This window comes from Callorhinus ursinus, unplaced genomic scaffold (genome assembly GCF_003265705.2).
Source record: "Callorhinus ursinus isolate GAN/ISIS: 27379988/994484 unplaced genomic scaffold, GSC_fseal_2.0 scaffold41, whole genome shotgun sequence".
In the NCBI taxonomy this organism is placed as follows: domain Eukaryota; kingdom Metazoa; phylum Chordata; class Mammalia; order Carnivora; family Otariidae; genus Callorhinus; species Callorhinus ursinus.
The window spans coordinates 10,814,097-10,837,251 of record NW_027397103.1 but is presented as its reverse complement, the minus strand read 5'-3'; the positions used below and the strand labels follow the sequence as shown (position 1 = coordinate 10,837,251).

The 23,155-nt window shown below is 47.1% G+C and overlaps 1 protein-coding gene and 1 long non-coding RNA gene across 15 annotated transcripts in view; one reads left to right on the top strand and one right to left on the bottom strand.

Moving 5' to 3' along the window:
- KDM2B (lysine demethylase 2B) overlaps nucleotides 1-23,155 on the top strand; it is a 118,198-nt gene that overhangs the window by 65,630 nt on the left and 29,413 nt on the right. For 12 of the 13 annotated variants that reach the window (XM_073881174.1, XM_073881172.1, XM_025889574.2 and 9 more), the window contains one exon: nucleotides 5,714-5,800. In XM_073881174.1, the coding sequence (XP_073737275.1) occupies nucleotides 5,714-5,800 (87 nt within the window). Of the gene's footprint in view, nucleotides 1-5,713; nucleotides 5,801-22,671; nucleotides 22,859-23,155 lie in introns of those variants that run through there. The other variant, XM_073881181.1, reaches the window with a different exon arrangement.
- Nucleotides 19,953-22,431, bottom strand: LOC112837363 (uncharacterized). Of its 2 annotated transcripts, none has more exons than XR_003211706.2 (3): nucleotides 22,313-22,431; nucleotides 21,904-22,018; nucleotides 19,953-20,209 (listed from the first exon to the last, which is right to left on the bottom strand). It is a non-coding gene; the product is annotated as an uncharacterized lncRNA (long non-coding RNA). The 2 variants fall into 2 exon arrangements; XR_012374863.1 differs by having other exon boundaries at nucleotides 22,226-22,360.

Here is a 23,155-nt window from a genome sequence, read left to right as displayed (position 1 = left end):
CAAGGGGAGGACCCCTCAGTCTGTTGGGCTCCTCAGACCAGTGGTCTGAGCTGTTCCGTCCCTTGTTACCCTCCTTTACCTTTGGTTTGGTTGATGGTTAGGGATTCTTGATGCCTGCCTCTGCTTTATTATCATCAGTTAACACCCCACCCTACGGAGCAGTGGGGCCTGAATCCATTGTTAGCCAGTTAAGCCCACTAAGAGAGTTGGCCTAACAGGAAACAGAGGCCCAGCACATTTGTTGTCTGTGGTGATCTTGTCAGGTCAGAAGCAGGGCAGGTCCCAGCAGAAGGGGCCTGGTGGCCCCAATCTTTCCCTTTTAGAAAGCTTGCCCTGGGCTCTCCTACTCAGAAGGTTTATAGGGTGTAAGTTATGATGGGCTGATGGGCTGGTCCTGACACCCAGGCTTCCTAGTCTCTGCTTCCAAGAGCCTCAGGGAGGGTATAAATTCTGTCAGAGCCTAGGGATGCCAGTGACGTGATTCTCTTCAGCACAGTTTATTTCTCAGAGAGACAATCCCCAGTTAGAATAATCTCTTCCTGTAACCTGTCACAAACAAATGAAAATACTTCCCTGAGGGACAGAACCCTGAGCGCCTCCTGGTGGCCACTGAGGGCCGTGGAGGGGAACGGTTTCCTGCCGGGAGTGTGTGTGGGTGATGCCCACTCCAGGGTCCTTGGGGAGGTCTCTATTGATTTTCATTTTTATTTATTTATTTTTAAATGACTTTTTTTTCTTAAGTAGGCTCCACGCCCAGCTTGGAGTGAGGCTTGAACTCATGACTCTGAGATCATGACCTGAACTGAGATCAAGAGTTGGACTCTTATCTGACGGAGCCACCCAGGCGCCCCCTCTATTAATTTTTAATTATTATTTATCATTACTAATGTATTTATTATTGATAATACTACGCCCTCAGTAATAGCTTTTTGTAACCAGACATTCCTCCACAGAGGCCTCACCTTGCTTTTGAGTTATGGACTCCAGCTTTGATATTGAAATGACAGGAAATCTTGAGACAGTTCAGAAACTCCAGGAAAACCAAGGCGAGTGGCCATTATTTTCAATCTTACGCAGAGTGGTGTTTATATACTGGTGGCCCGTGGCCCAAACTGGCCTACAGATACTGGTTGGCTCACAGTCGTTTTTTCATTTTCGTTTTTGGGGTTTTGTTTTTGTTTTTTTAATTTTCCAATCAGTTGCCAGCATTTAAGCCATTTCAGATAAAGCTCTGGATCTTTGATTTCTTCTGAAAAAATCAGAGATCAGGTGGGGCTTTTATTTCCACAAGAGGTTAGTAGTTTGGAACTGAGTAACATTTGCTCTCTCTAAACCGGCTGTGACCTCCAGTGTGCCTTAGGCCGCACCACTCTCTAGGGCTCTAATCTGTTGATATCTTGCATTTTATCTTCTTGGTTCCTAGAAGCATTTGAGTTTGTCACCCTAACCTGGAGTTTGAGACTGGGTAAGAGGGCAGGAAGTCCCATGGAAGTGATGGGCTCCCCTGCTCCCATCATATGGTAAGATCTATCTATATTTATATAAGATATCTAGATATAGATATATGTGAATTGAAAGGTTTTGCCTAAACACAGAGCATCTTCCTCAAAAAAAAAATATATATATATACACATATTTTTAATGCTGTTTTTGGGGGTAGGGAAACATTATTTAAAAAAACAACAGAAAACCGTGGTGTATTGTAGAAGAAGGTATGAAATTCATATGGATTATAAGAACCATGAAACGTCAACAAAATTTTGTGCTTGTGCAGGCCCACATTGGGCATGTGTGTCAACCTTCTGTGATTGGGGCAAAGTTTGAAAAATGCTTTGTAAAGGAGTTAGTGGCTGAATGAGTTCTCTGTCTTATAAGGAATAGGTGAGCATGACTCACTTCTGTATTTGTTAATCAGATGGTGAATGTGAGCCCAGATTGTCTCCTAGGTGTTGTATTTTTCAATAATGGGGTATAGGTCAGCTCCAGAGGTTGCTGGAGTGGTTTCCTGAGGCTTTATCACCCAGTGTTACTCCCTGGGCTTGTAGTTAGATGGATTTGGTCAGTGACAGGTTCGGTCACCTCCGAGCTGTGTGACCTTGGGCAAGTCACTTAGCCCCTCTGAACTTTAGTTTCTGCTTCTGGGGGAGAAAGGAGGAGAATCAGCCCTATTCCTCAGAGGGGATTAGTCCAGAGCAAGCATTCAACAAATGCTCCTAGAATGGTAGTAAAATCACATCTCACTTCATGCAAAGTCCAGGGTAGATATCACTGTTCTAAGCTGTGGCTTGCTCAAGGTCATACAGTCTGCAAGTTGTAGAACTTGAACCCAGGTCTTCTGACTCTAGAACCAGTGTTGTCACGGGCATAACAATAATAGCTTAACTACTGAGGTCTCCTATGTGTACTTTCTAGAACCTCTGAGTCCAGTCCTTAGGGAGGGACTGCTTTGCCCCACTGTCTCCTCCCTTTTCAAAAAATTGTGGTAGGGTCAGGGCACCTGGCCGGCTCAGTCGGTAGAGCACACGACTCTTGATGTCAGGGTCATGAGTTTGAGCCCCATGTTGGGTGTAGAGACTACTTAAATAAAAATAAAACATTAAAAAAAATTAAAAACTGTGGTAAATCATACATCACATAAAATTTATCATTTTAACCTTTTTTAAGTGTCTCGTTCACTGGCATTAAGTTTGTTCACAGTGTGTGCAGCCATCAGCACCGTGCATTAAACAACTCCCTGCTTCTCCCTCCCTGAGCCCTGGCAGCAAGCACTCTGTTTTATGCTTGTATGAATCTGACTACTTTAGGCACCTCATGTTTCATCCATATTACAGGAGTGTCACGATTTCCTTCCTTTTTTGGGCTGAATAATATTCTCTTGTGTGGCTAGAGCACATATTATTTATCCCTCCACCCACTGATGGACACTTGGGTTGTTTCCAAGTGTCCTCTGGCTGCTGTGAGTCATGCTACTAGGAACGTGGCCCCCTGTCTTCTTGAAGGATAGGTTGAGTACTACCGTGGTTAGAGCACAGGTTGTGGAGTGGAGGGGTCTCTACCCCTTCCTGGCTGAGTGGTCTTGGACAGTTCCCATACCCCCTAAGCTCCAGTATTCTCATCTAGAAATGATGGTGGTCCTTCTCACAGTGTGGTCAAGAGTGTTGGACCAGAGAGTGGATATGGCGTATTTATTATGGTGACCAGCCCGGAGCAAACACCCAGTACAACCTATTCTTGCACATTCATTCAACACAATATGTGGTGCCTGCCTCCTGATGGTTCCATTTCACCTCTCACCTAGCCAGTCCTATCCACCCTGGGTGGTGGACCAAGTGGGAATGACCCACTAACGGGTGTAATGTCTGGGGTCCATTTAATTCAAAACCAAAACTGATTTAAAAAAAAAAATTGGTCTACTTTTTATCATCATTGGGAACTGGCAGTTCTAAACAATGTCAGTGATGAAACACTCCTCCCCCCAGGCATGGACCGTTGCCACTGCCCCCAACCTTCGATAGCCTCTTTCATGCCCCATGTGAAGTCCACACTGGAGCTGAATCATGCTTGTATTCTTGGTCCCCTTCTGTTATACTTGTTAAATATGCTGCATACATGTTAGAAAAATTGGCAGCCTGATAATCCTGTTTTCCTTTATGGTAGCTGTTAGTGCTGTCTGATTGGCATTTTAGGGGTCGCCTGGGTGGCTCAGTCGGTTGAGCATCTGACTCTTGATCTCAGCTCAGTTCTTGATCTTGGGATTGTGAGTTCAAGGCCCACGTTGAGCTCCACACTTTGCATGGAGCCTACTTTAAAAAAAAATTGCTTTTTATGATAGGACTTCATGTTTCAGAATGGTGTTAGATTGACAGAAAAATTCAGCAGATACTACAGAGTTTCCACGTACACCCCTCCCCCCCGCTTTTCCCCTAGGATTAACCTATGGTATATTAGTGGAATACATTGGTTACAATTAAACCAACATTGATACATTGTTACTAACTAAAGTCTAGAGTTTATTCACATTTCCTTAGTTTTTACCAAGTGTCTTAGATGTATTTCAGTATCCCACCCAGGATAGCACTATCTATGCATTTGTCATGTCTCCTTGGGCTTCTCTTGGCTGTGACAGTTTCTCAGATCTTTTTTTTTGGTTTTGTTGACCTTGACAGATTTGAGGAGTACTAGTCAGGGATTTTGTAGAAAGTCCCTCTTTGGGGATTTGTGGCTTTATTTATTTTTTTTAAGTTATTTACTGGAGACTTACTGTAGGTTAGTCATTGTGCGAAGCTAGGGATATAGCAGTGAACCAAGATATTTATAAACAGCATTTATAAATCAGTGACATTGATGCTGGACTTGGACAGAGCTGTATGGGCTGAGAATTAAAGCCAGACAGCCCCGAGTTTGACCCTCGATCACTGTTTTGTTTGCCTCCTCCCATGGGCAGAAGAGAGTTCCGCAGGTGGATTTGGCATAGTAGGCACATCTTGAAAAATCTGGCAATCACAGGATGACGAGAAAACTAATACAATAGAACAAATTAGAAGTGAGTTGGATTCATTTCCGGTGAGTAGATTAGGGAAAGGGAGTTAAAATAATCTTTACCTATATTTCTGTTTTGAGCTCTTCTGCTCTTCCTGTTAAGTTCTACTGTGTAACTTTCTCTGTTTTTAAATGTCCCTGCAGGAATGTTTTTGTACAATCCAAAAATTAACGGTCAAGGTCAGAATAGGCCAGTGACAGAGTTGTCTGTCCCTAAACGCTTTTTCATGGCATGCTGTGGATGCAACCAGAAAAACCCACGTGTGAAGTGGTCCTGGGGCGGGAAGTCTGGTGCTGAAGAGTGGGATTTGAGGGCTCTGCCCTCCTGGTCTGGGGCAGCACCCAAGTCCCCTTGAGTCTTTCTGAGCCTTGATTGCCTCACCTCTAACTCAGGGATAATTCAGTGGAGTAGCATCTTACACCTGGATGAGGTTCTAAAATGAGCCTCCACATAAGGCCAAAATCTGGTAGAGTCAGCATTACCCTTGAAAAGCCTTCAGACTTACCCACAGAGATGTGAACACAGTGCGCCATGCGGGAGACCCTTGCCCAGCCTGGCAGTATGTCTATCACAGCCCACTTTTCTGCTAGCATTTGGTCAGATGACTCCATCCCTTGGTCAGACCAGATTAAGAATCTACTTGTGTTTATGGCCCGTGTTGTAATAAACAATGACATGTCTTTACACACCAAGATTAGAATGCACATGGCTTGCTGGCTGATGGAAGAAAAGAGGTCTCACTGTTGTCAAGACCTTGTGGTTGGTTTTGTTTTTGTTTCCCTGCATACGTAGTTGAGTTTATATACATTAGAGCATCTTAGTGCACTGGCCAGCCCACTCCCAGGGTACTTGGTAAGGACTGAATGAAATTGTGTGCGTGAGAGTCCATAGCACTCTAGACAAATGTTTGGATTCATAAATATGATCAGCGAGCGATACATTCGTGGAAGTCATAGGGAGGTGTGTGATTTGCTTTTTAAAAATTTTTTTGGAAAGGGGATATTGCATGTCTTGTGGCCTCTGAGGAACCCTGGTGACTTGGTTTCTACTGAGTGTGTGGGTGGTGGTCGACTTAGTAGAGGACTGACTTTTATTGGGTTAGATCCAGTCTTAGCCCCCTTCAAGGGCCTCCCCTCTACTCTGGGCTAATATGACTCCTTTGTTTGGCCACAGAATGTCCTGAAGGAGCATGCGGATGACGACCCCAGTCTGGCCATCACTGGGGTCCCTGTAGTCACTTGGCCAAAGAAGACTCCAAAGGTAAGATGCGGATCGCCTGCAGCTGGGAGACCATTCCCACTGCCTTTCACATCTCCTGTAAGATGAATGTTGGCAGCTTTTCAGTGGGGACTCCTGGCAGAGGGCAGTTAAGAGGAATGATTTTGGTGATTTGTCTCTTGCAAGTTTTTGTTTTTTTGAAAGGGATCATTTTTCCCTACTGTGGAAACTGCAGGCAGTGCCCCCTGGTGGTCACTCAGAAAACTGTGGGGGGAGTGATGCCTCACCTTTCCCTATCCTTAGGTGACTTCATTCCCTTCTTCCTTCTCTCCTTTCTTTTCTTCTTTCCTTCTCTTTTTCCTCCAGATGCTTCAAGGGCTGTTTTCTCTCTCTCTTAAGATTTTATTTACTTATTAGAGAGCATGTGATAGGATGAGGGGGGGGCAGAGGGAGAGGGAGAAGCAGACTCCCCGCTGAGCAGGGAGCCTGATACGGGGCTCAATCCCAGGACCCCGAGATCATGACCTGAGCTGAAGGCAGACACCCAACGACTGAGCCACCCAGGCGCCCCGGTTTTCTCTCTTTTGAAAGTAACTTTTCTCTCTCTCCCTTTTTTTTTAACTGATTGATGCTCACCTTGGAAAAGTCTAATCAAATAAGAAATAGGAAAGGACAAAAACCCTAGGGAGAATGATAGTAACGTCCACTGAGGACTTACCAAGAGCATGTTGCTTTGCCTCGTTGTCTGCATCCCTTGTCTTCTTTAGACTCCAACAACCCTGTGGGGCAAATACTCGGGACTCTCATTTTACAGATGAGGAAACTGAGGCTTACAAAGGTCAAGTCACTTGTGAGCGCACTTGGCAGAGCTGAGTGTGGGATGATCAGTCTGTGTGACAGCAGAGACCAAACTGTTAACTAGTGTCCACCTCAAAGTCCAGAGAAAACCAGTAATGTTTTGGTGAGTCTTCTTCCAAAGTCCGTGCTAGGGTGGGACATGTATGTATCAACCTGTCTGTCCACACTCAGCCTCACCACTTTTTTGAGCAAGTTCTGGAAACTCTCTGAACCTTGCTTTCCTTGTCTGTATAAAGGGGCTATACCAGCACCTACTTCGATTGGTTGTTGGGACGACTAGATGAGATAATGCATTGTTGAATTTGTTTCTGGTTAACTAAAAAGAAAAAAAAAATAGAGCAATGCATGCAGAGTTCTTAGGACAAGGACTGACCAGTAGTTAGTGCTCTTTAAACATTAGTTGTGACTTAAGCAGCCTCTTTGTTGATGGGTATTTTTTTCTGATTTTTTTTTTTTTTTTGCTGTTATAAGAGACATTTATTTTTTATTTTTTTAAAGATTTTATTTATTTATTTGACAGAGAGAGACACAGCGAGAGAGGGAACACAAGCAGGGCGAGTGGGAGAGGGAGAAGCAGGCTTCCCGCCGAGCAGGGAGCCCGACGTGGGGCTCGATCCCAGGACCCTGGGATCATGACCTGAGCTGAAGGCAGAGGCTTAACAACTGAGCCACCCAGGCGCCCCTATAAGAGACATTTAGAGGAACATTCTAGCTCTGTGCTGTCCAAAATGGTAGCTGCTAGCTATATGGCTATTGAGCACTTGAAATATGGCAAGCCCAAATTGAGATGTGCTATAAGTATAAAATACACAACAGATTTCAAAGACAGTGCAAAGAGGAACACTGTAAAATTACTCATTAATTTATTTTTTATGTTGATTGCATGTTGAAATTAGGGTTGCCAGATTTTAAAAAGGATGTCCATTTAAATGTGAATTTTCAGGTAAACAACAAGTAAAACTTTAAGTATAGCCCATGTATCACATGGGCTATACTTATGCTGGAAAAGATTATTCATCGTTCATCTAAATTTAACTGGGTGTCCTGAATTTTTATTTGCCACATCTGGCAACTCTAGTGGATGGTAATATTTTGGATCTGTTGGTTAGACAGAATGGATTATTAATATTAACTTCACCTTTTTCTTTTTGCCTTTTTAAATGTGGCTACAAAAAAAATGTAGAAGTACATGCGTAACTGACTTTATATTTCTGTTGGGCAGTGATGTTCTGGGTTATTCTTTCCACCTTTGTTTGATTGTCTTCTTAGGGTATATTCCTAAATGTGGAACTGCTGGGGAAGAGGGTCCCTGTTACTTGTGGGTAAATTCTAATTCTCTTTGAAGCTTAGGAGGAATTTAGGTGATGGGAGAAATGAAGAAGGATTCGCCTTCATAGCTCCTGCCTTTAGTTTCCCGATCCGTGGAAGCGGGTGGGGTTTTAACGTTCACTTTCCCCTCCACGGGCAGTAAATGCAACTGCCATTTCTGAGACCACAAACTGTACTTGCAGAGGTAGCACCTTGCAGCAACCCAGCCAGGCCCCACGGCTGCTCTGAACCCAAAGAGGAAACCGTGGCTTTGCCTCATTGTCTGCCTCCCTCCCAGCTGAGGAATTGCTCTGGGGGAGGGATTAGGGTTTGCAGAACACGGGCTTTTCAAAAAACAAATTTGCCACTACCCAGTGTAATCCCAGAATTAATGGAGGGGTCCAAATGAGCTTCTCTGGGGGAAATCACTTCAGGACTACTAACGTGTTCTGTCCTCTGTGCTGGAGACCCTCCAGTTTACTCCTGAGAGGCTTACGGGCATTAAAAAAACAAAAAACATCACACCTCTGCCCCTTTCCCTCCAAAGGGCTGGAAACGGGAAGCAGGCTCCTTCCTGGGGGGAGTAGCCCTTACCTTGGATTTTTGTGGAGGATTGGTGTCTGAGTGCTGGTCTATACACAAGGTCGTGTGGCTGGTGTCATCAATTCTGGAAGGGCGGGGGAAGAGACTGGAGCCCCGAGGCTGGTGAAGAGTGAAGAGAGAACATTTGCTATTTGACAGTACTTTGGGATACCAGTGTGGTTTTTTTTTTAAACACTTTATAATAAAACAAATATAATGTGCTTACCGTACAGTTCTCCCACTTAAAGTGTACAACTCACTTGTTAGTATATTCAGTATATTCAGAGTTATGCAACTATCCCACAATCTAATTTTAGAATATTTTCATACCCTCTGAAAGAAATCCCGTCAGCTGTCAATCCCCCCACCCCCAATCCCTAAATCTTCCCTTCCCCCAGCCCCTGGCAACCACTAATCTCTCTCTCTCTCTCTCTCTATGGATTTGCCTGCTCTGGACATTTCATGTAAATGGAATTATCCAATACTTGACCTTTTGTGACTGGCTTCTTACACTTGGTATAATATTTTTAAGCTTCATCCACACTGTCGCAGCTGTCATGACTTCATTCCTTTTTACGGCTGAATAATACTCCATTGTGTGTATATACCGCACTGTTTAGCCATTCGCCAGTTGAGGGACATTTGGGCTGTTTCCTACCTCTTGGCTGTCGTGAATGATGTTGTGAACATGCATGCACACATTTTTACATGGACACATGTTTTCATGTCTCTTGGGCAGGCGCCGAGGGGTGGAATTGACTGGTCACACGGTAACACTGTGTGTAACTTTTTGAGGTACCGCCAGACCGTTTTGCAGAGCGGCTGCAGCCTTTTTCATCCCCACCAGCAACGTGCGCGATTTTCAGTTTACCCACAGCTTCGCCAATGCCGATTATCCGTCTTTTTGATTAGAGCCATGCTAGCCCCGTCTTTTTCTTTTTCATTTACTTTATGTTTTCTCGAACTCATTTGAAGTTTCTCGTAGGAGTTTGCAAGAGCTGCCGTAACAAAGTGCCACACACTATGTGCGTGGCTCAAAGGACAGAAGTTCATTTTCTCACAGTTCTGGAGGCCAGAAGGCTGAGAACAAGATGTCCATTGGCAGGATATATGTCTCCTGGGCTTGTTGATAGCCGTTTGTCTCTCTGTATCATCACATGGTCTGACCTCTTGTGTGTTTGTGCCCTAATCTCTTAGAAGACACCGGTCATGCTGAATTAGGACCCACCCTAAGTTTCACTTCGTTGCTTCTTGAAAGACTGTCTCCAGGTGCTCACATTCTGAGGTCTTGGGGGTTAGGGCTTCCACGTAAGAATTTGGTAGTGGTCCGGTGGGTCGGGGGGGTGGGGTGGGGGGGTCTCTGGGGAACACCATTCAACCCATAGCATTTATCCTACATTATTTCAGAGCCACAAAAAGATGGCAATAATATAATAATGAATACCCTGGCCACCCACGCAGCCCTGGAAATAAATTGTCACCAGATGTATGTCCCCATCTTTAGATGTCTTTTTTATATCGTATTTGATCCTCACAGTGAGGCTGGGAGGTGTGGAGAATGTTACCTCCATGGGCGTAGCTGAGACTGGGGACTCAGAGAGGGACACTGGTATGCCCTGGGTCACACAGCTTGTGAATCGGGAGGTATTAGTCCCCAGATCTGAGGAACTCAGTGAAATGTGGCAGAGGGGCGGGGGAGGGAGGGTGCGCCACTCTAGGTCTGCATTTCCTGGCTGGTGGGGTTAAAAAGTTAACAGGAAAAGGAGAAGTAAGTGAAGGACAGACTGCCTGGGCCGCCCGGGGTCTCTCCGTTCCCAGGTTTGCAGTCGGCTTGCTCCCAATTTGATGCAGGTTGGGTTGAAAGATCAAGGGTGCTCGTTGAGGCTGTCAGGATGCGAGGTAGGGAGCGGTATTGCGTCTGGGTCAGGTTACTTAACAAGTAATTAATGCTAAATGATGATTAGCAAGAAATGCTTTGATCTCCCACCTTGCCTCTCCGAGAACAAAGTCCTTTTCTGGAACTGATTAGGTGCCGGGAGGTCATTTCTGATGCCGCGTCTCTCAAATCAAAGATGCTACTGAACCACCATCCGTCATCATTCACCCGACTGGCTGTTTCCACCAGCGGTGATGGATTTGTTTTGATCTGTCTACACTTCTTTTATGACCAGGTGGCAGGATTTGGGGGGGGGGCCTGTCTGTGACCTTAGAACCAAGCCAAGGGAACTGAGCTTATTTGAGGCCCGACCTCTGACCTCAGCCTTATTAGCAAGTTGACCTTCTGCTCACCAGCCAGACACTTTTACCCAGCTAGCTTGCTGGGTCATTCACAGAGAGGGAAACTGAGGAAGGAGGGAAGACGGAGCCACAGGGGCCTCTGGAGAGGGTGCCTCTTGATGCATCGTGCTTCTTATTCTTAATCAATTATCTCGAGTGTCCAAACTGGGCTGCCACTTGAATTTCAGTTATTAGCAGGTTTTCTGGAGTGTAGGAGCAGAGACTGGAGTAGGTATGAACAAGTACCCTGGTAGGGGACGTGGGAGAGCCCTTTTCAGTTAAGGCATCGGCTTCCTTACAGGGACATTATGGGGCCACAGAGGAACCACGGCAGGAAGTGAGACACAGACACACACACACACACACACACACACCCACACATACACACACACCCCTGATGTCCGTGTTACCCTTGGCTCTACTTTGTTTCTTTTCTCCTTCCTCTGTAGTTGGTCACTTAGATCTGGGAGGCCTGAGAAGTGTGGGGTCCCTCTGGAGTGACATGCAGACTTTACCTGAAGGAGGGGCACATAATTCAGTAAAAAGGGGCCCTGTGTACTTCCTGTTCTTTCTCTGTCCAGCTCTCAATTTTTTGTCACCCCTGGAGTAATTAAGTTGATGAGGAGGAGGAAGAGGTGGAGGGTGACGATAATGAAGGCCTTTTATTGTTGTCTCCTCAGGGCCAGGTAGTTTCCCAGAAAGGCACTGTGGTCTAGTGAGAGCCAGTCCTCAGGCTAGCGGCATCGGCTTTACTGTGGGAACTTGTTTAAAAACAAAAAACAAAAAAAAATACAGCTTCCTGGGCCTGGCCTGGGACACTGAGAATTAGTAGGTTTGGGGTGGGGCCTGGGAATCTACAGTTTCTTGACACTTTGCAGGTAATTCTCATGCATGACTAGGGTGGGCTCTGGGGTCAGATGCATCTGGGGATTAAACCCTGGCTTTGCCACAAACTAGCTGTGTGGTTGTGGACAAGACTGAGCCTCAGTTTACTTGTCTGTCAAAACGGCTAATAGTGCCTTTTCTGCAGAATTGCTGTGAGATGCTGTCTGTAGGTGATCAGGCGGTGATAGCTATTGTCATTTTTTGTAATTATGACTTAGAAGTAAACAACAAGGGCGCCTGGGTGGCTCAGTTGGTTGAGCGACTGCCTTCAGCTCAGGTCATGATCCTGGAGTCCCAGGATCGAGTCCCACATCAGGCTCCCTACTCAGTGGGGAGTCTGCTTCTCTCTCTGACCCTCTCCCCTCTCATGCTCTCTCTCACTCTCTCTCTCTGAAATAAATAAATAAATAAAATCTTAAAAAAAAAAAAAAGAAGAAGTAAACAACAACCCTGCATTTGCCCTCCCAGAAGGCTGGCGATGCTCTCTGTAGAAACAGAGGACATGGAAGGAAGGGCCTGGAGTAGGGGAGGGGGTGAGTAGTTTAGAGACATTTCCCATCCTTTGGTGACTATTGGCTGTTGCAGAAACTTCATCTCAAGCAAAGACCCTCGTGGTTTCATCTCCCTGAAGGAGTCATGGCTGTTCTGAAATGGCTGGTTTGAAAAAGTGCATCTCCTCCTGTGTCCTTCCTCACTGCCCTGCAGGGAGAAGTCCTAGGCGCTGTGGGTGACCATTGCCTTAGACTGTGCCCCTGAGGGTTTGAAGCTGCTGAGGCCACAGGCTCAGGGTAGGAGGAGGGGGTGTCCAGTCCTTCCAGCTTCCTGAGAGCAGGAAAGGTCCAGGGGAGAGCAGCCTCCTAAGAATGGGCATGTGTGATGCTCACGGGCAGGAGGGGGCCGGCAGTGGGAGCCTCGGTGCCAGCAGAACAAAGGAAGGCAAGAGAAGCAAGTGGATGGCGGGGAGGACACAGTGAAGGGAACCAAGTGAGAAACAATCTGGGGCCCTCATCTGGAATCCCCAGCGTTTTCCTCAGTGACAGCTGAGTCATCGGTGAAGTCCAGCACCTTCCCAGGAGGGCCGCAAAAACCTGTGATCGAAGAATACCCACAAACATGGCCTGCTCGTTCTGAAGAGTGTTGTATACAACATGAAAACAAGCAGAAAAATCCAACTGGAAGAAAACCATCGGTGGTGAAGGGGACCCAGGTCTCTGGACGGGTTTTTGTGAGCTCCAATTCCAGATTGCTTAGTGGCTGAGCCCGTGTCATGTGGTCCCTGCCGGTGGGCCAGGTGACAAGGATCCCATCAGAGTCTTTCCTTTTTGGTGGAGTGGACCCAAGCCAGACAGTAGAAGTTTCTAGAGTCGTGCCGCACATGAGGTGTAGGCAGGACCGAACTGTGGCTCTACCTGCTGGCTTTTTGTAGGTAAGAGTTCTGTCTTCTCCCTGTGTCTTCACGTTGTTTTTCCACCATATGCGTGTCTGTGTCCAAATTTCCTCTTTCTGTAAGGACACCAGTCGTTCTGAATTAGGGCCCTAATAGCCCGATTTTAACTAAATCACTTCTGTAAAGACCCTGTGTCACATTGTGAGGTCCTGGGGGTGGGACCTTACCATATGGATTTTAGGGCGGGTACGGTTCAGCCTATGAACTTGGTAAGCCTTCAGGGGGTCTCCCTCTTTAAATCATGTCCCGAGTCCTTCACCGGGCCTGGAGTGCCCAAGTCCTCAGCTGTCGTTCTGCCTTAGAATCTCGAGATTTTTTCTCATCTGCTCAACTTTGCCGGGGAACTGAACTACTCCATATTTTCCATTTACTTGGTCTTTGCTCATGCTATTCCCCTTCTGGAAATGCCCTTCTTATTTCCCCATGTGCAAAATTTTCACCTGTAAGCCCAACCGAACCCCTTCTTCACCAGGAAGCTCCCTGGGCTGGACGTTTTCTGGTTGTATTTCCAGAGGCCGCCTCTCCAGCCTTTCTCCGGCCTACATCAAAGGGCTTTCTTACCTCTCCGGCTTCTGGTTGGGCTCAGCCAATGGGAGGTACCAGCAGGAGATGGGAATGTGGGAGGAGAAAGAGGTTGAGGTATTTATTCTCCCAGCTTCCTCCCCATGGGGTCACGGCAGGTTGGCTCTTCCCTTCTTCTGAAGGCCACAATTCCTATTTTGTGGACTCCTCCAGCTTTTCTTTCTGCATTTCCAGTAACTGGCCCCTCCTGTAGCCCGTCAGCCAAAGGGAGGTAATGGCTCGTGGCTGTCGCTAGGCTCAGGGTGTAACACCGCACCTTGTAGTGTTCCCTAACCCTACTTACGCTCTGTAGATGGAATTTCTGTTAAACTCTCCAACATGACCCGGCGTGAGGCTACCAGGGTGCCATCCATTTCCCGCCAAGATCCTGACGGATATAACTTCCCCGATCTCTCTTTCTGCTGGACGTCTATATTCTACTCTGCATTTTGTGGCTTCCACCAGCTTCTTGAGACTGGAGCTCATCTTATTAATTTTTTCCTTCTCCATTTTTTTTTTTAAGATTTTATTTATTTGACAGAGAGAAAGACAGCAAAAGCAGGAGAACAAGCAGGGGGAGTGGGAGAGGGAGAAGCAGGCTTCCCGGCCAGTAGGGAGCCCGAGGCGGGGCTTGATCCCAGGACCCTGGGATCATGACCTGAGCTGAAGGCGGACGCTTGATGACTGAGCCACCCGGGCGCCCCTTCCTTCTCCATTTTTGTATCCCGTCATGCACGCTTGCTCCCCGATAGCAAGGGCCCAGGAACTCTTTGTTGAATGAATGAACTAGATTGCAAGGTTTTCCCCGCACTTCTAAAAGATGAAATTGGACTCAGTCCGTTTTAGGCTCTTGGCTGTCTTTCTTCCACTTGTGTCTCTTTGGTGAGAATGTGGATCTTTCCTTACTGTTACTTTTATGTCCCAGTCCCAGCCAACTGTTGAAAGAATGCTAAGTGGAAGGGTCAGTGCTACTTGGTACTCTTGGACCCTTTCCTCCCTCAGATTTAAGCATCCTTCTTTATCCCACCGGACTTAGAAATCACCTGGAATTTCTCAGCCAACATCTGTCATTTTAGAATCGCTTTATTGGAACTTTAAGTCAGTGTTCAGCTGAAATAACCTGTAATTAAAGTCTGCAGCCGAGGATTTCTTTCTTAGTCTGATAACCTGCTCAGCTGCCTGTGTTAATAATGCCAAAGAGAAATTCTTGGAAAGCAATTGAAATATTGCGGGCTTCTGCCTTTGGTGGGGTAATTAGAAAGCCAAGCAAGCACTGTAAATGATTGACTGCCGTTATCATGGTTTTATTTCTGGAACAATGGCCTATCCTTCCGACTTTTCTTTTTGTCGAATGTCGTCGTGTATTTCCCATTTTTAAAGAAGGATATTTGATCATTGACATAGGGAATACGTTGTCGTGTCCTTTAATTCAACCCCCCACGACCCCCCCAGTCTATAATTTGGCTTTGTTAGAAGGACGGATGTGTGTGCTACCAAATGATGATGTTATCAGGTAATGTGTTCTCCAAATTCAGGCGATCCAGAGAAAACCAGGGCACGAGTAGGTGAATACAGGTGAAATATTTGCATTGTTTAGCTTGGCTTCTTGTTCTAAAGGTGACAAGGGCAAGTGCATGTGTTGGGATGAGGGGAACTTTAATTATATATGAGGAAGGTAGGTGAGAAGTGAAAGCTATAGTAAAACCTGCTCTAAACCACTGACCTTCTCCACCAATGCATGTAAATAACGAAACAGCAAAACACTTTGAAGGGAGTTGAGATCATTTAGATTCATTTCTGTCTTGGTTAATGTTTATAGGATGGGATGGTACCACCGAGAGGCTTGTGGGTTTGAGTGTTCCCTATTGATTGATCTGTTCTTCTGGGGGAGGGTGTTCTTTATTTCTTTTTCTTTGATTTTTATCATATTTTTTTTCATTGTAGGAAAAATATATAACATAAAATTGACCGTTTGAACCTTTTCTTGGGTGTACAGCTCAGTGGCATTAAGTACATTCGTGGGCTTGGGTAACCATCATTCTCGTCCATTGCCGGAGCTTTTTTTTTGGTCATCTGCAAGTAAAACTCTAGACCCCTTGAACACTAAGTCCCCGTTCCTCCTCCCTCAGCCCCTGGCAACTCCCTTTCTACTTACTGTTTCTATGAATTCTGGGTACCTCATGTTAGTGGAATGATATACGTTAGCCCTTTTGTGACTGGCTTATTTCACTAAGCATAATGTCCTCGAGGTTCATCCAGGTTGTAGCAGGTGTCAGAGTCCCCCTTTCAAGCCTAACAGTATTCCAGTGTCTGGATAGACCACACTGTGTTTATTTATTCATCCACCCGTGGACATTGGGTTGTTCCCACCTTCAGCTACTGTGAATAATGCTGCTGTGAACATGGGTGTATACACATCTTTTTGAGTCCTTACTTTCAATTCTTTGAGATGTACACCCAGAACTGGAATTGCTGGATCATACGGTAATTGTACGTTTCATTTTTTGAGGAACTGCCGTACCATTTTCCATAGTGGCTGCATCATTTTATATGCTCACCAAGAGTGCACAAGGTCTCCAGTGTCTCCACATCCTTGAGGACACTTGTGACTTTCTGGTTTTGATAACAGCCATCCTAATGGGTGTGAAGTGGTGGGTGTTACTTCTTTTGAACTCACTTTATTTTTTTATGGTGAAGTATTCTTTAGAAAGTTATGGGCATCATGACATTCTGCCCCTACATACTTAATACTTAGTTTGCATCTCTTTAAAAGACTAATATTTTTCTACACAGCTAAAATCATGTGATTACATGTACCAAAATTTACAATTCCTTAATGCCACCTAATGCCCGGTCATATTGACATTTCCCAAATTATCCTTTGCAGATGCTTTATCCAGACCAGGCTCCCATCCAGGACCGTACATTGAATCTGTTTTCAATTCTCTTTCGATCCAGACCTTTCTCAGGACATTGATTTGTAGAGAAGACAGAACCATGTGTCCTGCAGAATATCCCACTATATGCATTTGTCTGATTGCTTCCTTGTCTCATGTGACTTTCCCCCTATCTCTTGTAATTTCTGTAAACTGGAAAGTAGATCTGAAGGCTTGGTTAAAGTTCAGTATCATAGGTTGTGGATTAAGGTGATAGTGATCTGATACCCCATTATTCAGTTAGGTTTGTCCTTCTTTCCTCCAGAGAATAATCTGGAAGGGGAAACACTGGCCCCCTGCTTCTCTCCATCATTCACCGATGGTTTCAGTACCAGATGATCATTCTTTCCTGTATCGATAATTTTATCAGGAGATGAAAATAAAACTTCAAAGTCTATCATCCCTCCCTTGTGAATTAGCTAGCATTCCCCTCCCCCACCCCGGTATTATTGAGAAATAATTGGCTTACATCACTGAGTTGGATTGGGGGGGCAGGGTTTTCCCTCATCAGTTGCAGCTACCCTTAAACACAGTTCCTCCTGAAAAGACAGTATGCATGCTCAATTCTTTCCCTTTTAAAGACTGATTTTCAAAGTAAGAAGTTGGTGTCATGGCCACCTCAAATGGTGACAGATGAGTTTGTCAGGCTTTTTCTACACTGAATGCCATGATAAACTCATGGATTTTCATAGATCCAGGGGGCATTTCCAGGCAAATTGGCCTGCTGGAGATGAGCCATTTTTCAAGGAAAGCAAGAATGGTAAAGGAAGAGAGGCCTATGGCTCTAAGTCAAAGTGTGTGTGTGTGTGTGTGTGTGTGTGTGTGTGAGAGAGAGAGAGAGAGAGAGAGAGAGAGAGAGAGTTCCCCCATCCCTACTCTCAGCCCCACCAGCCACTGTGCATTTGCATTTCTCAGGCTTCCCTAAACGAAAGGCATCAGAGCCCATCAGAACACCGCCATGCCTGTTAGCTCATTTAAGAGGTGATTCAACTCTCTGGTTTGGTGAGTTTCAACACACCGCAGGGTTTAGGACCTACATTTCCTAACCAGGTTACCTTTCAGGAATAGGAAATTAAGATCACTCTTAAGTGGTGGCGGATGAAAAACATGTATGTGTGCCATTGTATGGATTGTATGGATCTGCCGCATTTTGTTCACCCATTCATCGGTGGATGGAATTTGGGTTGTTTCCACAGTTTGGCTGCCAGGAACAGAGCTGCTAGTCAATGATGAACACAGTTTTACTCCGGTTTTGCCTCTTGTCTGTCTACTTTATCATCCTGCCTTGAGTGATCTTTGGATTTAGTCTTTTCCTTTGAAAACACAGAACTTTTTATCCTGATTTTCTGAGGTGCTTCTCTGGAGGATAGTGAGACAGATAATGGGATGGGTGTCTGGTTGGGAAGGAAATCAAGGCGGGGGGGGGTGGAGATTTGGTCTTGTTAAGAAAAATACTTTTAAGTTATAGAAGTCTTGGTTGTAGGCCAGAATTATGCTAGCATTTTATGTATTTTTAGCCCCTCTTACTCCCACCGGAGCCCCAAGGGAGAGGGGTTTATAAAGTGAACTCATTTATTTCATCCAAATTGAGTGCTCAGGCTTAGCCTGGATTTTTGTAGGGCAATGAGTAGAGAAGGGAAGTAACTTCCTAAGGTCAGCGAATGAACTGGAAATGGGGTGGATGGCGGGAAAACATTTCTCAGATCAATGCCGGTCACCTGTTAAATTAGTTAATCTTTAAAAAAAAAAAAAAAAATCCTGTTCCCCGTCACAAAAATCTTCCAGTGAATGTAAATATTTGTTGGTTGATTTTGGTAACGTAAAGAGACATTATTAGGAGAGGAACCCCATTTAACAGAAAGCTCAGTCTGTTTAAAGGACCCATATGACAAATATGCGTGGTTTTTAAATGCTTGTGGAATGACTCTCCAGGGGCAAAATAGAAAGCAATTAAATAACATTAGTAATTTCCTCAACAGAAATCACTGCAGCCCTTGGTCTGTCATACAGATACTCTTTGAACCATAATCTAGACAACCCTGGAATCAGTCCTAAGTTGCTATGTGACAGAATATAAAAATTCTTCTTATTTACATTTTATTAGAAAAATAACTCTCCAAGAGACCTCCTTTCACCATTAAGGGGGAAAAACCCTATTGAAAGACAGAGAGACAAATGGCAAAATATAGTAAAATAACTGAAGCATGCATTCTCTGTTGCTTGTTAAGTATAAATTATTACTTGCACTAGGAAGCTCCCCTTTGCGTGCCTGTTCTGTCATTTCTGCTCCCTCCTTAGGGGCATGTTTACAAATGGGGTCCACTGGCTTAGGGGAATGCCAGCCAGTTACTGGTGTGGACACAGAGAATCCATTCTCTTTCCCTGCCCTGATCCTTTGGGGAATAACGTTCCCAAGCTTTAGCCTTTTCAACGTGGGCCCAAGGAAAGGGGCCACATGCAGGAGAGACCCTTGTCCTAGGGAAGTCCAGAGTCCGGGGGGCAGCTTGTCCCTTGTCCCCGGAAATGGGGATGGAGAGGATGGCTTCCCTCCTTTAACGTAAGCTCACCACCTGTGCCTGCACTGGCGATAGCGTGGCTATTTCTGGGCACAATCTCTCGGCAAACTGGGGTTGTTTCTGGTGTCTCATGATCTGATAGGCAGACCAGAAAATTAAATGACACTTGGAGAGAAAATGGGGAAGTGGGTGCCCACTGTGACCAGGGCTGATTCGGCTCCCATCTGTTTTTGTTTATTTCCTGACCACTTGGTGAAAGTTCTGGATCTTCCTGGCTCAGGGCAAGCACCAACTGCCCGGTGGCATCAGCTTTGGGAAGCTCTTTCTAAGAACATAAGCCTTGGCTAAGTGGAGCCGGGAGAGTGTTCAGTTCTTAGGGTCACTCAAAGATGAGGTCAAGAGGGAGAAAGGACAAGCCTAAAGCACAATGTAACACTAAATTTTCAGATGGCAATCCTACTGGGCCAGGGCTAGCATAATGTATTTTATATAAAGTCCAGCATGCTATTAATACAAAACAAATGTTGGATAATTGTGTGTGCCAGTTAACTAAAGGAAACTTGATCGAGGGAAGCAGAGGAGTAAGAAGTTCTTTGCAAGTGTCAGAAGAGGAATTTTTAAGAGGTGTTAGGATAGTGGCTGGCAGGAGCCTTCTTAATGTTTGGAGAGAACCCACTGCATTATCATGTCTTAATCCTGGTTTCCTACTTCCAGCGTTGGCCCCTGACAGATGATCAGACAGCAGTTTGGTTACCAAAGGTTACCAAAACCATACCTATCTGCCTTGAAATTGAATTTGAACCGAGAATACAGAATTTGCAAAATTTAATAAGGGACAGTTAATTTAATTTTACATTAAGTCTGAGTTTTTCACTTGGATTCTTACATCAGTCTCATTTGGCATCCTCTTTTGTCTCTGGCACGAGGCATTGGAGTGGTGTGATTAACAGCCCCAGCTCCAGGCTGCAGGCTCCAGCTGCCTGTGGGTTCAGATCCAGGTCCTTTCATTTCCGAGCAGCAATATGCCTCAGTTTCCTCTTCTATAAAATGGGTGCACAGTGGTACATACCTGATGGGACTGCTTAAAGGGGTAAATGAGATAATGTCTACAAAACGCTCAGCACTGACTCTAGCCCTTCAACCATGGTTAGTAAATATTAACTGCTATTACGGCCCGGACCCCTGAAAGGTGGTGGTGGGGCGTCGTTTCTGGGTGGTGTTATTATATAAGGGACCCTGGGCTTGAGAGCTACTTCCTAATTTTCACTGCACCACCATTTCCTCACTTGTGAAGTGAGGGGGTCTGGTTGAGGCCCCTTCTAGTTCAGAAATGACATGGTAGAAGGAAGTTTGTGTTAGCTACAGCTTCTGTTTATCAACATTTTCCCTTTCTCTTTCTTTGCACCATGATAAATGAGAACCGTGCCTTTTTACTTCCTTAAATACAGAAAAGAGCTTTGGAACATTGAAAAGAAATCGGCTCAAAGACAAGTCTAGTAGTCTTGCACTCCTGATAAGCAATGGCAGAGACCTTCAAGAAAAAAGTCCCACTTCCTTACCTCTCTCTCTTGATGTATCATGGTATTTGGGTATCTTTGTACCTTTGCAGTTCTGACCACATTGAATGACAATGAAGTGAAAGCATGATTAGCATTTTATCAGCCCCTCCCCTTTATTTTAAGGGGCTTCCTACCGGGTAGAATGGCTCCTAAGAGGTCATCAGATACAGACTTTGGTCCATCACGATAGCTTTTAAAAGCTGAGATCTTTGCGGATGAAGTGAGGCGGAGGAGGGGGATATTCTTTTGCTTTGTGTTTTTGTTAACCTTGAGTGGATTGTGAAAACCATAAGAAGAGAGGAAGGAAACTCAGAATGGATATGTTTCAGTAAAGAGCAAGTCTCCTGGGATTTCTTCCCATAGTGTCAGTGGGTGTATAAGTTTCATACAGACTTCAGAATCCACTCAGTAAAACTGACATCCCTGTTTCCTCACTCCTGCCGACTCCCTGCTAGAAGCCTCCTGAATTGTATTTACAAGGTCTCTGCCACACACATTCTGCCTTCCTTGAAAGCCCAGGCCATGACCTGCCTGTGGGTCCCTTCTGTTCTCACAGTGGATTTCATGGCCAGTGGCCTGGGCATGAATAACGGTTGGACAGCTCTGCAGAGTTGATCACCAGATTTCACAGCTAATGAGCTTTTTCTTGGGAAAGCCTTTGATCTCTTTGCAGAAGGATGCTCATCTTTCAGTTGGGCAAACCTTCCCATTTTATCTTCATCTGTAAAATGATGAAGAAACCGAGCAGGTACAGGTATGCATGTTTAGTGTCATATTGAACATTCCTAGTTAGATGATACGTGTGCCCGTTGCCCAGCTAAGGCATCCCACTCCTTGTCTTTGTGTTTAGCTGTGGTTTTGATGGTTGTATTGATCACTCTAGCTAATGGTCAGAGCTCCTCCTTCAGAATAAGGGCTGTGGGCATACGTCCCCACAGACTTTTTTTTTTTTAATAATGAATCTCAGTCTGGATTTCCAGTAACAGTTTTCTGCAGGAGTGGGCTGCTTTTGGATTAAGCATTAAGAGGAACCTTTACAGTTTAAAGAATTTAGAAACCCACACCTTCTGGGCCAGCCTCGGGGCGCTGCCAGTCTCCTAGGAGAACTGGGTTCAGGCCTGTAGCTCTCTACCCCTTCTGAGATCGCCTCCAGCGCACATCCCCTCCAGGGCACCACCGGAAGGAGGGTTCCTGTCCAAGAGGGTGGGGCACCCACCTCGGGGCAGAGTGCATTCTCCCAGGTAACCTCCAAGTCAGGCAGCTCTATGGGAACTCGCACCAGCACCACCGCACGTTTCACGCTGACTCCCTCTCGATCTGCTAAGGCAAACCTGAGGGAGGGAGGGCAGCGTCAGGGGACCTGCCCAGCCCACCTGCCCGCTTCCGGGGGAACTGGGCCCCCGGACCTTAGCCAGGCCAGCGGGCCTGCAAGCTCCGGGTACGGGACTCCCGGGTTCGCGGGCATCAGGTCCTGGTCCCAGAGCCTGTGCAAACCCGGGAGCCCGTGTGCCCGCTGCCGGGTGCACAGGGACTCTTGCCTGGCGTCGCGTGCAGGCCGCCCCCCGTGGCCTGTGCGCCCCGGGGCCCCCGCGAGACGCCCCGCAGGACCACACAAAAGACCCCACCCCAGGTCGGGCGTGCATTTCCTGTTAGAGCGGCGGCGGCGTGCAGCCACCCATGTGCATCCCGTGGCGCGCGGGCCGGGCGGGCCGTGGGGCACGCCCCCACGCAGTCCCAGTCCCCGCGCCCCGGCCGGGAGGGGCCGCCCTCGGCGGGCCCGCCCCCATGTCACCGCAGGCCGGGCTCCCTTTGTGTGCGGCCCGAGCGCCGCGGCCGCGCCATTGGCCCGCCGGCCCGGGGGGCCAGCCCCTTCCTGGCTCGCTTCATGCATATGCATGAGCGCCCCGGCCCTCCCCCCGCCGGCCCCTCCCCGCCCCCTCCCGCGCGGGCGTGCGAGGCGCGCGGCGCTGCTCCCTCCTCGCGGCAGCAGGCGCCCGAGCCCGAGCCCGAGCCCGAGCCCGAGCCAGGGCGAGCCGAGCCTGCTCCGGGCGGGCGGCGGCGGCGGCGGCGCCGCTCCAGCCATGTCAGCGCGCGCGAGCCTGGGCCCACCATGAGCCATGGCCATGTCCGTGAGCGCCGAGGACGACGACTATGAATCGGAGCCGGACCAGGTCGGCGGCCCGGGGTGGGGCTGAGGGAGGGACCCGCCGCCCGCCCGCCCGCCCGCCGACCTCCCGACCGACCGACCGACGCTCCCGGGGCGGCCGCGACGCCGCCGCCGCCGCGATGAGGAGAAAGTTTTGCAGCCGCCGCCGGCGGGGCCGCCAGGGCCGGGCCCGAGCGGGGCGTGGAGGAGCGCGGCAGGCCGGCGGCTGCCGGGGCGCCGCGGGCCCCGCAGCCGGCCCGGGCAGGGGGCGTGTGCGAGCGGCTGTGCGCGAGGGTGGCCGGCCGTGCCGCGGGGACAATGT